At 49.5% G+C, this 14,544-nt stretch overlaps 1 protein-coding gene across 9 annotated transcripts in view; it reads left to right on the plus strand.

Moving 5' to 3' along the window:
• The window catches only part of AOPEP (aminopeptidase O (putative)), a 347,107-nt gene that overhangs the window by 193,227 nt on the left and 139,336 nt on the right, over positions 1-14,544 (plus strand). For 8 of the 9 annotated variants that reach the window (XR_012374760.1, XM_073880702.1, XM_073880706.1 and 5 more), the window contains 2 exons: positions 5,860-6,049; positions 10,083-10,189. The exons of the other annotated variant lie outside the window; for it this stretch is intronic. Coding sequence is in view for 7 of the 8 variants with exons in the window: in XM_073880702.1 (XP_073736803.1) it covers positions 5,860-6,049; positions 10,083-10,189 (297 nt within the window). In the remaining variant the exon portion in view is untranslated. The remainder of the gene's footprint in view (positions 1-5,859; positions 6,050-10,082; positions 10,190-14,544) is intronic. 9 annotated transcript variants of the gene reach the window in all.

The following is a 14,544-nucleotide window of genomic DNA, read 5'->3' on the forward strand; positions in this document are numbered from 1 at the left end:
TTTCCCCCTCTCCTTCTCTATTTCCTCATCTCCTTGTCTACTTCTCTCATCTTTTTATCCACTTCCCCCATCTCCCACATCCCTCATTTTATTATGTTCTCGGCTCCTGTAACCCTTTGAGTTTGTGATCTGCTTTAAACCATCTCTTCTTGGAAAAAAAAAAATCAGAGGATTGTTCAGGGCAGTGAAACTACTCCATGTACTATGTGATACCGTAATGGTGGTTACATTCATACATTTGTCCAAACCAATAGAAGGTACCACACCAACAGTGAACCCGAGTGTAAACTATAGACTGATAATGGTGCATCAGTGTAGGTTCATCAATTGCAATAACAAATGGACCATTTTGGTGGGGCATGTTGATAGTAGGGGAGATTAGAAATGTGTGGGTAGAGGGGGTGTATAGGAACTCTCTGTATCCTTTGCTAGTTTTGCTGTAAACTTAACACTGCTCTAAAAAATAATGTCTTTTTAGGAAAAAGAAATGTCAGGCTTTAGCAAAAATGGGTGGGAGTTAGAGGTCAGGGAGAGTCTGGCCTGTTGCTCTTCCTGGGCTCCTAGGGACTGGCCTGAGCACCTTTGCACCTGCTTGTCTATCTAAGCATCCCCTTGAGGTGGTCCACGAGGGACTCCTGGCTTAGGACAGGGTTAGGAAGAATAAGGTGTTACGTTCAGGAATCTAGGTCCTTTGGGGACATCAGCAGTGGAGTAGTGGTGTTTTCGTTGCTTTGTCCCCTGTCCCTTCCATCCTCACCCTCCTTCCCACAAGGAAGAGGCTGAAGCTCTGTGATCAAAAGGTCTGGTAACCCTGGGCCGGTCTGGCTGTGACATAGATTTCGGGAACAGAGGGCATGGCTGGTGGCTTCCCTTGGGTGGGCTCTGAAGATGGAGTTCCAACAAGGGCAGCATTGCACCACTGGGCTTGAGCTGGCACAGGGGGATGGGAGCCCAGAAGTTACAGGTCTAAACCCAATGACCCTGGGCCAGTGAATCAGAGTAAGGCTTCAGGGTCAAGACTGCATGAGTAGAAATACTCCATTACTTGCCAGCGATGTGACCTTGAGCTAGTCACTTTACCTTTCTCTACCTCACTTTTATAATCTGTAAAATGGAGATAATAATATAATCCATCTCCTGAGGTCATGAGGTAGGTCAAATGAGATGATGTATATAACATACAGTGCCAAGCACACAGCAAGCACTCAAGCAGTAGGAGTCTTTAGAAGGAAGATACGTTTTTGGTAGAAATCTCTGGAGTGTGGCCCTGGACATTCTCTCTCTCTCCTCTGGTTATGTTGGCAGTTTCAGCCAAAATTCATTTAGGTAAATGAGTAGATGTTTTACTGCCTATTTGCTATTCAAAATTTTGAAAGGAAAACTTAACGTTACCCTTTCTCTCAAACCTAGATCCCAGTGTTGATCAGATGTAGTAAGTTTTCTTCAAGTTTTTAGAAACTGGTTTCTACCTCAAGCTCCTACCTAAAGACTACCCTGTGTGGCCACAGTGGGATGCCAGATGGGGCAAATGGAACGTAACTAGTCCCTACTGAGCAGTCTCAGATGGGAGCAGGGGCTCTCCAGGTCATCTGGGCCACCTCTTTGCCTTTGGGACCACAGATGCATCCCCTACATTAGACTGCATGCAGGAGAGGGGGAGTACAGGAATTCATTGCAGAGAAGAGGGGCCTTAAGTTGAGCATTTTGATTTGTAAACACATTCGTTGAAGTGCTTGGCATGTATCACATCACACCTTAAGAATGAAAGAGAAAACATATTCTGAATCTTAGGGAGTGGTAGCTAAGATTTGTCCTCCCTTGCAGATTGCCCCAGGCTCCTATGAGTCTACTTTTAGTTGCCCAAATTAAATTAGCAAGTAATTAAATCACGCAAGCAAAAGTTGCTTTCACGTGATTAGAAGACCCTTAAAGCTATCCAGTTTGACTTTGGAGGGAAGGGAGCTTCTGTTTCCCTCTTTTCCTGGTTCATCCTTCCTCTCCATAATGGGATATTGGGGTCCATGTGTTGTTGAGATTGTGAAAAACTTTGAATCACTAAGAAGTCCAAGCTTGAGGAGTGTAAGTCGGTTTCCCGGATGCACTTCCCAAGGATCTGTATAAAAAGTGAATCTGCTCCCCCTAGGGGAATTGGGATCAGCTCCAGTATCATGGGAGGGGTGGCCTGGGGCTCTTCTTGTCCTGAACCAAAAACCATTTCCTGTCCTCCTGGTTGCACCCGCAGTCTGCTGAGGCAGGAGCACGGAGCAGGAACCGGGAAGTGCTGGACCTCTCCCGGGGCAGCAGGATGGGCCGCGCTGGTCACGTCTCCCTGGACAAAGCTGAAATAAATCACAGAACAGCCCCTGCTTAAGATCTGATGAAATTCTCCATTTCCGCTCCAAATTGAATTCCTCCCGAAGGCTTGGAGCAGCTCTTGAGAGTAATGAAGGCGCTCCTTCCTCCTCTGCGAGAAGCATGTTTTAAATTAACAGACACAGCCTTCTAATCTGGGTGGGGAGGTAGCTTTTAGGAACAGTCTTGAGAAGCTGTTTTCAGGCCAGAAATGATATTTTTAATCTCGAGGGGCAAAGGCAGCAGACATCCAACATGACGTGGCCTCCTCTGGAGGGAGCAGCCCCGCTGGTGGTCTCCTGGGAGAGAATGAGAACACGTGTCCCGCTGTCGCTCTGTGCCGCCCCCCTGCTCTGCCCCACTGTTCTCCTCAACCACTTATAGCGAAAGGGAATTTATGATGAAGAATACGGACCAGGGGGCTGGTGCTTTCTGAGAGTTGAAAGTATTACTTTCCCGTCCATCTCTTACTTGGGAAAAGTGATAAACTCTGTGAATTTAAAAAGAAAAAACAAAAAACTGTTTTTAGGATGAAGATATCATTGAAGTGATTATCTTCCATCCTCTGCAATGATGAATCGACAATTTGGCATTTGTAGAGGCAGCTGACACAGGCCCTTTCAGGGGAAAACAAGAAAACCTGTTTTCCAATGGGCCTTGTCAGAGTGAAGACGGATGACCTGCTGGCTGATTGGGACCATGAATAAGGCTCTGAGAACGCGGGAATGTGTGAGGAACCCAGGGGTGAAACTTATAAATCAAGGTTAAGGTAGAAGTAGAAAATTCTAAACATCCATTCTATCTTGAAGGTGGGCAGGAAGTAGATTATCTGTTGGTAAAGGAGTATTTAATATTACTCCTTGAAGTGAGCTTAAGAGCATTATACTTTTCCCCACTCACTGTTGAAAAACAGCAGTGTAAAAAATCCTACTTGACAGGAGAAATCCTGACTTTTAGGGTCGAAAGGAGAGGAGGAAATTCTCCTTAAAAGTAAATTCTATCGGTTCTTTTATGTCAGAATTTTAACAACTCTCAAGAAAGGTTATCAAAACCTGACTCCATGTTTTTCATTTAGTTTTAAGAAGGAAGCCATTTCCTTCGTAGGGAAATACGACCCCAGAGTAGCCCACAGGTAAAACCCAACCTCAGAGGGCGGACTCCACTGGAGAAGGATTTAGGGTCTGGTTCTCAACTGGAAAATTGCTTTTCAGGGAGAAGGTCATGTTTTCCACTGATAATAGGGTCCCTTATATCAAGTGAAACGCCCTTCCTTCCGACCCAGGAGGACATTTAAGCTTTGATCTTTCTCAGAGGACAGTAGGAAGTACATTTATTCCCGGCTAGGAAGAAGGGACTGGGGATGGGTAGTGGGAGTGTAGGATTCCAGCAATGCCGGTCCCTCCTGAGCCCAGCCAAAATTCACTGGGGCCTGGCCTGGTGGCGTCCTGGCAGGTGGGGAAGAAGTTCTGGTGGAGACAACAAAGGCCGTTGGAGGGAAGAGATTAAAGGGCAGGAAAATGCACAGCCACCCCCTGCCCCCCACGCAGCTGCTTTCGTGCATTCCTTCAGGCTCTCTAGACTTTGATATTTGCATAAATGGGCCTTGGCTAGGCTTCCACACTGGGACGGAACAGCAAGCGGTCACCGTGGACAAGGCAGGCTTTTTCTTCGTGACCAGTCTGGCTGTGATTTCAGTCATCAGCTTGTGTAACCTCCCTGGGTTGAGCGGACGGGTCAGCCGTCCCGTTCCTGTCGCTGTGTGCACACCGTCTGTGTCTCTGGCCCGCAGACCCTTCCGACGCAGGCGCGTCTTGGAGCCTGTTTACAAGGCCTGCAGTTACTTCTGTTTTGTTTTAGCCAAAAGGGTGAAGTGCTGCCAGCAGTATGTCTGGAATGTTATTTACTTGGTACATTTCTGTGGCTTTTCTTTGTAGCGCTACACATGCCAGAGCAAGGGGTCATTGACTTGAAAATGCCAGGTTTCGCAGTTTGTCTTCTCCACGGGGCTTTACTTTCTCAGTAAGAGGGTTAGCTCCTGTGCTTCTCCGTTCCTTCCTCCCCGCCTTCCTCTCTTCCTTCCTTCCATCCGTCCTTCCTCCTGTCCTCCCCTCTTTCCTGCCTCCTTTTTTTGTTTTGAGCGCTCTGAGCTACTGTTGGCGCCTGCCCCCCCCCCCCCGCAAGCACCCCCGTGTCCTAAATGCCCCAAGTGCACTTTTAATTCCTGGGGTTTCTGGTGGACTCTGCCGAGGGCCTGGCAGACGCTTTTCATTTGCGTGCCTGCCCTGTTATTATTTCACATGAAAGCTGTCTTATTTTGGCACACGTGGCTCCCGCGATTTCAGTTGAGTTCTCTGGGCTGAATGGGCGATGTTGTGCAAGGGAAGTACAGGTGGGGCTTTCTCTCCTGGTGGCCGTGGGGGCGGAGGACAGATCTGCGCGCGGCCCTGGCTTGTGCTGAGCCCACGCGAGAGTGAACAAATGGCTTCTGAAGGAAGGAACCAGTGTGGACGATTTCTTAATCTGGGAGCTTTCACGACTGTTCGCGTTCAGTTGATGGAGGAGAGGGTTTGGGGGTTTTTTGTTTTTGTTTTTTAAGAGCAAATTCTTCATTTAATAAAACTAAACAAGTCCTGGATCAATGAGCAATGTGGAAGGGGGACGCATGGGAGGTTTGCTCTCCGCCTCTTGTTTTCAGCCTCCCTTTCTCCCACTTCTTCTAAGCAATTCTAATCACGGTATTTGGGGCTTTAAAACAAGGTATGGAAAATGAGATTAGATAAATCTCCCCAGCTGGTGCCAGCCCTGGGGCCGTTTGCACACCTGGGTGGTTACCTCCACCCCACCCCCTCCCCCGCCCCCTGCCCAATTTTGTTATGTCATGTGAGTGTATAAGCATCTACAGGGAGGAGATGAGACCTTTGAAAAGCTTTGTCTTACGGAGACTCGGCCTTTCTCTGAGTCTCTGGGAAACCTCGCCCATCCACGACACCTGTTAGTGTGTTCACTCCGTAGCCAGCCCCAGACTGCAATGGAAAATTTTGGTCCCATTCTTTTTGGCTTTTCCTGTCCTTCTGCATGACTTCTCAATTTGTGTGTAAGCTGCTCGGATTTTTGGCTGAAGGGGCTTCTTTGATCACTCTCTTGACAGCATGGGCTTCACATTCTCACACCTGCTCTTCTTTTACAGTCCAGATTTCAGAGTAAATGCTTCCATTGCCTTGTCGTTTCTTCGGTATAAAACTTTGGTGCAGGTTACTCATTACAGGTAATAGCCGTTGGATGACAGAGACAACTGCTTGGCACAAACGGCCACCTGAACCACTGCCAGAAACGTAAACTGCCACTTTATTTATTTCTGAAAGCATCTAAGCTGCAAGCCTATCGGTCATGATCTAGCATGCACATGATAATAACAGGCTCGCCAGGCTAAGAAAGCCGCCCCATGGGGCAGCCGCGAGGGCAGGCTCTAACAAGACTCCCGTGTGTTTTCTCCCCCATTATCCACAGCCCACACATCATCTTCCTCTCTCAGAGCGTCTTGACAGGAGCGAGCCATCTCTGTGGGACCCGGCTCTGCCATGAAATCGCTCACGCCTGGTTTGGCCTAGCCATCGGGGCCCGGGACTGGACGGAGGAGTGGCTGAGTGAAGGGTTTGCCACTCACTTGGAAGACGTGTTCTGGGCTGAAGCGCAGCAGGTAGGTTTACAGTGACCCTAAGCATTTCCCGACCCGCCGTCAGATTCTATTCATCTGTTCATTCCACAGATCCGGAGAGGGCTTCTTGCATGCTAGGACTGTGCTGGATGCTGGGGAGAGGGGAGAGGCCCTGAGCCCCGGGGGGGTTCTGCCTGTGGGGATAGGAGAGAGGACAGTGAAGCAGACAAACACATCCCTACCATGTCAGGTGGTGAGCACTGTGAAGGCAGGGGAGGCCAGAGAGTGGCAGGGAAGCTCAGTTTTAGAAGGCACCATGAGAAGGCCTCTCTGATGGTGGACATTTGGGCAAAGACTAGAAGAGAAGGTCATGCCGTGGCATGCTCAAGCATTCCCCTGTGGTTATGGTTGTGGTGACACTGACTTGTGTTTGGTTTGGGTTGGTTTTTTTTTTTTTCTAATAAGATGAAAATTTACATCAGGAGGCATAATCTCAGATGTCTGCTGGCAAGTAATGAATAAAGCGGTTGGTGTCGTAGGTTAGGGTGTGCTGAGGGCTAAGACAAGCTGCCAACCTCCCCTCAGCTCAGACCAAGCATGGCGGGGTGGGCGGGAGGGCTCAGTGGAGCCTGGACTCCTGGTAGTTTAAAAGGAAGTTCTAAATCTGGATTTTTATATGAAATTTAGTAATTTAAAAAAAATCCTATGCCAACTAAACATACCCAGAGGTATGGGCAGCACGCTCCCAGCTTACAACCTCTACTTTAAAGCACTGACTGCCGGTTCTAATGAGGATATGGCAGCTAAACTGCCTCCTGCTTATTTTTCATCCCCTAATATTCGGTCACTCTTTTCCCTGCCCTCCCCATCCCTTACACACTGGACTAGTTAACATTTTCTGAAATCTTCAAGTTTGTGCATTCCTATATGCTTTTATTCGAGCTCCTTCTGCCTGTTGAAATCCTGTTTATTTTTCACTAACCAGCTCAAGGTCACCTTCTCTGGATAGCCCAGACTGATCATTCCACTCACAGTACTTACTCTTCTAGAAGCTTTGAACTCCCACAGTATTTGGTACTTACCTCTTTTTCCTCACTCCTTTCTTCTTCCTCCTATCCTCACAACTAGACTGTGGTCTCTTTCAAAGTGGAGCTGCAGCCTATTCACCCTCCCACCCCCTCTGCACCTTGGCCAGCAGCGTGCACATCTGTGTCCCCTGCCACACAGTGAAGAGAGGCCATGTGGCAGATTTGGGCAAGGTGGCGGGGTTTGGAGTTGGACCAGGCAGGGAATCCCAGCCCTGCTGTTGACCAGCTCTGTAAGTGTAGGTAAGTTGCATAGCCTCCCTGACCCTCAGTTTCCTCATTTGAAAATACATATAAGAATGTGCAAACTGGCACGGTGAATGGGATAATTATGAATGACACATGGAGCTTATGCAGGAAATGCCAGTTCTCTTTTTCTCTTTGTATTTTCCTCCACCTGACTGATGCACAGTAGGCATTCAGCAGGGGTTAAATAGGCCAGTATAAATGAGCCTCTGTCATCATCCCTTCTCTGGGGTGCTTCTGTCCTGAGACAGATTTGGGCTGTTCTTGGTAATCGTGAGTGCATTTCAGGCATCTAACGATGATCTCTCTGTCCTTTACCTCCCATATCCCCAAAAAGCACTCCTCCGTCGCCTTGGCCCCTGCCCGTATTTCCAGAGTGTCAGTCCTGAGTCTCATTGCTTAGGTCCTGCCTCTTACTGCCCTGCATATGTCCATCTCCACTAATAGAGGGATGAAGCCGACCCGGCCTCATTCCACAGCTGACATACCTCCGGTGTGTCCGTCCTGTGCCAGACCTGTAGGGAGAAGGATGAGTTGAGGCCCAGCCCTGCTCTGCAAGAGGTCATAGTTGAACTGCGAGGATAAGAAAAGCACACAGTAGAAGGAAGAAGAAAATAAGTTAGAAGAGAGAGGTAAATACCAAATTGTGTGAGTTCAGAGGTGGGAGAGGTCAGGCCTGAGCAGATCCAGAGAGTCTTCTTGGAGAAGGTGACTTCTGACATGGGCCTCAAAGGTAAAGTAGGAGTTGAGGTTTCTCTGTCCTTGCTTTTCCCTTAACCTGGCATAGGGGACAACCCACCTCACTATCCTTTAGGGCCTTTAGACCCTAAAGGGGGCAGGATCTCTTCAGTATGTGAAAGCCCTTTGGTCTGAAGCAAAGTGGCCATTCTGGATACCAGCACAAAGCTCGGAAACCTTTCCAGAGCATGTCGATCCCTCTAGCCCCTTCCTTAAAGGGTGAGACTGAGCTGCTGTTGGTCCCTGATGGCAGACCTTCCGAGCAGGAGTAGGGGGGCTTTTTGGGGCAGGAGGGTGTGGGCCGGCTCACAGGACTCTCCTGGTCAGCGGCAGATGCTGCCAGGGAAGAGGGGGTGACGCACACCGGCCACTTGGCAGCCCAGACAGACTGTGCTCTGCAGCACTGAACGTTAGCGAGCACGGCAAAGTGAGGGAGTGGGAAGCCACTGAACGAGGAGACAGAGAGGGGCGTTCCACTTGGAGTGGCGTTCCGCAGGGAGAAGGGAATTCAGTTAGTTGCAAGATTGCATCATGTAACTTGTCATCAATCTGGATAAAGTCTAACCTCCTTCACAGGTGTCTTAGCTCAGGCTGCCATAACACAGTACCACAGCCCGGGGGGCTTAAACACTTGTTTTCTCATAGTTCTGAAGGCTGGAAGTCCAAGATCAAGGTGCTGACAGGCTTGGAGTCCGGTGACACCTTTCTTCCCTGGCTTGGTGGCGGCCACCTCCTCTCTGTGTTCTCCCGTGGCCTTTCCTCTGTGCACATGTAGAGAGAGCCCTGGTGTCTCTCCCTTTTCTTGTTAAGGACACCCGGCCTGTTGGACCAGGGCCCACCCTAATAACCTCATCAATCTTAATTACTACCTTAAAGGTCCCATCTCCAAATACAGTCACATTGGGGGTTAGGGCTTCAACATATGAATTTTCCACTCATGATTCAGTCCTTAGCAAGAGGGCACACAGAACCTGTGGCTTCTCTGGCCTTTGCTGGCTACTTGGTGCCTCTGTCTCTCCCCAGGTAATAGCATGCTCCCCGCCCGACTACATCCCTCACCATTCTATGAACACACCATGCTCTTTCCAGGCCCCTAGAACCTTACACATGCTTTCCCTCTTCCTGAAATTCCTCCTCCCCAGGCTGACTCCTTTCCCTAGGGACCAGTGCAGGCCCCACCACCTCCTCAGGGAAGCCTTCTGACCCGCCTGGATGGCCAGAGGGCATCTAGGTTCTTCCTTAACCTCTACCATCACTGCACTCTGATGGCTAGTGTTCTCATAGGCTGTGTCCATAGTGTACCCAGGGTCTGGCAGAGACTCAGTAAATACCTGTTGAATCCACTCTTAAGGATCTTTCATGTCCAGAAGTGCCTGTTGATACTGACATTTCCCTCCCAGGCCGATGTTCTGCTGCCCTCCCTTACAGAGACTTGAGTCGTGGGGCCTCGTGAGCCCAGTGGCAGTAGCCCATTCTCACCAGCAGGGCAGGGTGTGATGGCGTCCCCCTCCCCCAGAGTGAATCCAGGCAGTACACTCTTCCTGCTTATATGCAAACAGAATCATCTGGGCTGCATTAGCAGGCTCCACTGTAAACAGCCCTTAACCAAACTGAGGGCTGGGAAAAGTAGGAGGTAAATGGAGGGAATCTTCCCCACCCGGTGCCGAAAGACAAAGCAGGAAAGGGCTGGATGGAATCCGAGTGGAAACAGCCCTCTAGGGAAGCCTGCTCTTTCTGGGCTTCGGGGTGTGTGAGGGGTGGGTTCCAGACAGCCAGGCCCAGCTCCATCACCAGCAGGAGAGTGAGCAGCTAGGTCTTCGTGTGAGGACCTACCAGACCCCTTTGGCCCTCTGGCTTTTCTGATGGGGTGCCAGGCACCGTGGGGAGGCCATCTGGGCAGTCACCCTGAAACTGAGCAAGCTGCCCCATCGGGCCACTGTGACCCCGCGTGAGGACAACAGTAACTGTTTTGTGCACATGTGTTTGTGTGTCTGTGGCCCAAGCAGCTGGCCCCCCACGAGGCCCAGGAGCAGCAGGAGCTGAAGGCTTGTCTGCGCTGGTGTCGCCTCCAGGACGAGGTGCGGAACTCCCCGGAGGAGATGCAGGTGTTGAGGTAAAGCGCCCTGAGATCTCTTTCCCTCTTCACCCTCTGCCTCCCCCTCCTTTCCTTCAAGACGCCTCCTGGCCGACTATTAAATCGGCTGTGTTTCCTTTTTAAATCAAACTGGGTTAGGTCACTCATCCTCCCAGGGATGTGATTGTTATGTTTGAAGTCTTTCAGGGCGTGGGCTTAGATTTGCCTTCTGACGTTTTCCTGGTGTCTCTGTTCAGGAAAAAACGAACACAAGGCCATTTCCAGGACCAAATTCTTTGAAGTTCTAATAGTCACTTTGTGTGGTGGCTGAGAACTTGGACAAGGTGGGGGTTTGGTAGCTTGATAGACAGTAACCCTTTAAAGCCAAAATTAAAAAAACAACAAACCTTCAGGAAAATATTGCTTCCTAAGTGTTTAGTAAGAACAGATGTTGGTGTCAGCGGGGCCTTTTGTTTGGGGTCCTCCCAGCAGGAGGCCACGCCAGTGCCTGGGGGAGATTCTACTCCGAGCTCCTGCAGGGTGGTGTCCACGTGTGTCTTGCAGCGCTTACTTGTAGATTTACTTCTTGCCGTTTTTCCGTTTTTGCCCCTCTCTGCTTTGCTTGTTTTCTTCATTTCTCTAAATAGTTGTTTATCGGCAAGCCCGAGCCTAGGCCCCAGGAATACTGCGATCGCTACAGTGAAAGCCACAGAAGCTTTCATGCCGCGCCCTCTCCGCTACAGCCAAGGGCGTGGGGTCCGCCGTCAGGCAGGCGGGAGGACGGCCATCCAGCAGTGGCCCCCCAGTTTGACGACAGGGCCAGTCAACCTTTGGGCAGAAGCCAGTCCGACCCGGTTTGGTTATTTGTTTTTAAATAACCCACCCCCCAGGGAGGCTGGTTGGTGCTTTTGTGCAGCATGGCCGCCCGGGGTGTGGCACTCTTCCCACGAAGAAGTTCCTCGCTTTTGCATACAAAACCTCTCCGTCCGCTAACTCATGGGTTGTGTAGGAGAGCCAGAGCCAGGAGCCCCGCATTCCCCACCCAGCCCCGCTCTCTGCACCCCTCTGCCCTCAGCCAGTGGGATGGCTGTACCCACGACGGAGTGGACAGGGTCCCCGCTCTCGCGGAGCTTCCACGTAGCGGGACCCTGTTGCCTTCACAGAGTTCCAGATGGTGAGCAGTGGCGCGAACGGAAGGTGTCTCTGAGGACTACAAAGGCCCTGAAGCAGGAAAGGGCTTGGCAGGCTGGTACTTGAGGAACAGAAGGGAGGGCAGTGTGGCCAGCTGGGCAGAGGGAGGCAGGCAGGAGTCTGGCCAGTGAGCCTTAGGCCGAAGTGCAACTGAAGGCGCCCCAGGGCTTGTAGCAGGGAAGGCTCCTGATCTGTCTTGTGTTTTCAGGGCTGCTCGGGCCTCTGGGGGATGGACTGCAGGCTGCTGAGGGATGGGAAGGGGAGGGTTAGAACCTTGCAGTCGTCCATATGCAAGAGGTCCTGGTGGCGGCTGTGGCAGACCCATCTGAGACATGTCCTGGTGGTGGGGCTGGTGGATCTTTGGTCATCGAGTGTGGAGAAGAGGGAGATGTGAGTGTCCAGAATAATTCCAGGCTTTTGACTTGAGCCGCTGGGTAGATGGTGAGGCCATTTGGTGAGACAGCCAAGACATTGGAAGGAAAAGTAAAAAATCCCAGTCTTGTATATGTTAAGTTTGGGATGCCAAACAGATACTTGATATCGAGAACTTAGTGGGGTCTACAAGTCAGCAGGTCACTGGAAAGATTGGAACATTCAGTCTATAAATACTTACAAGTCTGAGCACACCGAAATCACCAGGGAGAGAGGAAAGTGAGGGAAGAGATTGGAGGAAGGTGGGGGGCCAGCGGAGGAGCTTGGGAAGTCAGTGTGGCGAGGGTGTGGGGCGTCATAATGAACATTAGTTGATGAAATGTGCTCCCAGTTCATAAGCAGGCCAGCCTCACACAGGGAAGTCAGTACGCATGTGAGGAGAGCCTTCCCTCTGGACTCGGTGGAGCTGTGATCAACCCAGCCTCTGATGACCAAGAGCTTTTCCTGTGTGTGTAGAGCTGGGAGAAGAAATACACTATTTTTAGACCCTTGTGCTGGAAATTTGTTTTTCTTTTTCTTAGTATTCAGAAATTGTGTTTGCCTAAATTTAGGCTAACCATGAAATGACTGCATTCGAAAGATTTGTTGCACATCAGTGTGGAATCTGTTATCAGATGCGCTTACAATGAAGAGGAAATGTTTCTGAACCTGCCCCGAATTATATAGTCAAGGTTTAGTTTACTCCCATCCTTTAGAATTCTCCCTCAGTTGGGCACAGAGAGCCTAGAAATTGCTGAAAGTGAAAGAAAAAAAAAATCAGAGTTATAAAAATTTATTCTCGGATTTAAATAAGACTTTGGGAAAGAAGTCGCTTAAAACAAGACAGTAATCAAAGATGCTCTTTTTTTGCCCCTCCCTTTCAAGATAGCCCATGGCCTTGAAATGATGGACCAAGAACAATTTAGAAGTTTTGGTTTGTGTCTTGATGTGTTCCACGTTCCTTGGTGGTGACAGATGAAATGGAAACTTCTCTCGCTCATCTTTGCAGCCGCTTTCACCGTGGTTGACACACTCCCTCCTTCTAAAAACACTTTCTTCTCTTGGCTTCTGTGTCACACTCTCCTGGATTTCCTGGTGCTCTGCTGCCAGTCCCCACCCCTCCTGCTGGCTATTCAGCATCTTCACTTAGATGACTCATAGCTCAGAAAGAGGGATTAAGGGGTCCAGCAGCATACAGCTGATACAGAGCAGAACAGAGATTGGAATCCAGGGATGGAAACGACCTTCTTTTCCCTATACACTTTCTCTCTGCCTTCAAGGAACTCCATATGGCATTTAGTTGCATTAAAACCAAACCAGACTAAACCAAACGAAAAAACCACTGCAGGTATCTTGGAACTGTGGAAGAATATGACGGTCAGGGTTAAAAAAAAAAGTATCCTTGGACCAAGTATCTCTGTCTTCTTACACATGGGTGAATGTGTCTGATTATTTCGGTGGCTATCGGGGAAAAAAGAAAACTCAACATTGTGTTGATTATAGGTATTGGAGTATTAACAAAGTGAGAAGAGAAAAACTAAAATTGTGTTTGGCTCTGGCTTGCTAATTTTAGTCATTTACAAGAACTGTTTTTCAGTCGTGTCTTCCATACATTCAGTGTTGAACATGGCTCTCATCAGATGTGTCCTGGATTGACTTGGTTGTGAGATTCATTTGGTTACAAAGGTTCCTGTGTTTTCCTTCTCAGTCTTCCTTGGCTAGGAAGCTTGTAATGCGGCTGCAGGCTCTTGAGGCATGGCAATTTGCTCAGAAGGTTAGGGGTCACATTACTGACTCCACGCCTTTTCTCATGTTAATTATTAAAGATGCTTTTCCCATAGACCAGACCCCAGTGGCTCTCCTCAGACTCTCCCTCACCTGTCCACCGACTCTGGGCACAACTGTGCACCAGACGAAGCTGATCTTCCTGCTGTCCTACTCTGCCTCGCTGCCACCACTCCACTCTCCTGTTGTTTCCACTCCCACCCCACCCTTGACCTTGCAGCAGTCCTGACTCTTGCCAAGGAAGATTCGAAGGGCCTTCTGCAAGGCTCCAGTGCCTCTGGTCCCCGGGGCACTGCTGGATTCCTGCGTTCTCTTTCTAAAGTGCTTTACTCAGTGTTAGTTAGCTTTCCTCTGACAGGCCTACGGGATGGAAGAGCTACCATGGCGGGGTCAGAAGAAATCTCTGTTGGTTTTTATTGTTTGTGATTTATTATCACTTCCCCTCTCTTCTGGATTCATTGTTAAAGTCAAGCTCGTGCTGAGAAAAACGTGAAAATATATCATGTTGAGGAGGCGCTGACAGGCGCAGAGTCTGATGTGGCTCTTTCTCCTAGCTGCTGCCTCCACAGACGGTAGAATTCCAGAGAAACGCAGATATCTTCTCCTACCTTCCTCATAAATGCCTCATTCCCTGGTCACAAAGACAGCCCATACTAATAGGGAGAAGTCCCAAGTATGCAACTCTCCATAGCCACAAGGAGATGTGCATGCCACGGGCTCAATGAGTCGGCACGATGTCTAACACTGTGTGTTCCACTTAAAACAATAAGCCTTTTAGCTCAGATGGTTAGGTGTCTGCCTTCAGCTCAGGTCATGATCCCAGGGTCTGGGGATCGAGCCCCAAGTCAGGCTCCCTGCTCGGTGGGGAACCTGCTTCTCCCTCTCCCTGCCCCCCCATACTCCTTCCACCCCCCTGCTCTCTCAAATAAATAAATAAAATCTTTAAAAAATTGAACTTTTGAAATGAGTCTACGTGTACACCTCTAGTATGCATAAAGCTTTCACCT

The sequence above is a fragment of the Callorhinus ursinus genome, unplaced genomic scaffold (genome assembly GCF_003265705.2).
Source record: "Callorhinus ursinus isolate GAN/ISIS: 27379988/994484 unplaced genomic scaffold, GSC_fseal_2.0 scaffold39, whole genome shotgun sequence".
NCBI lineage: Eukaryota > Metazoa > Chordata > Mammalia > Carnivora > Otariidae > Callorhinus > Callorhinus ursinus.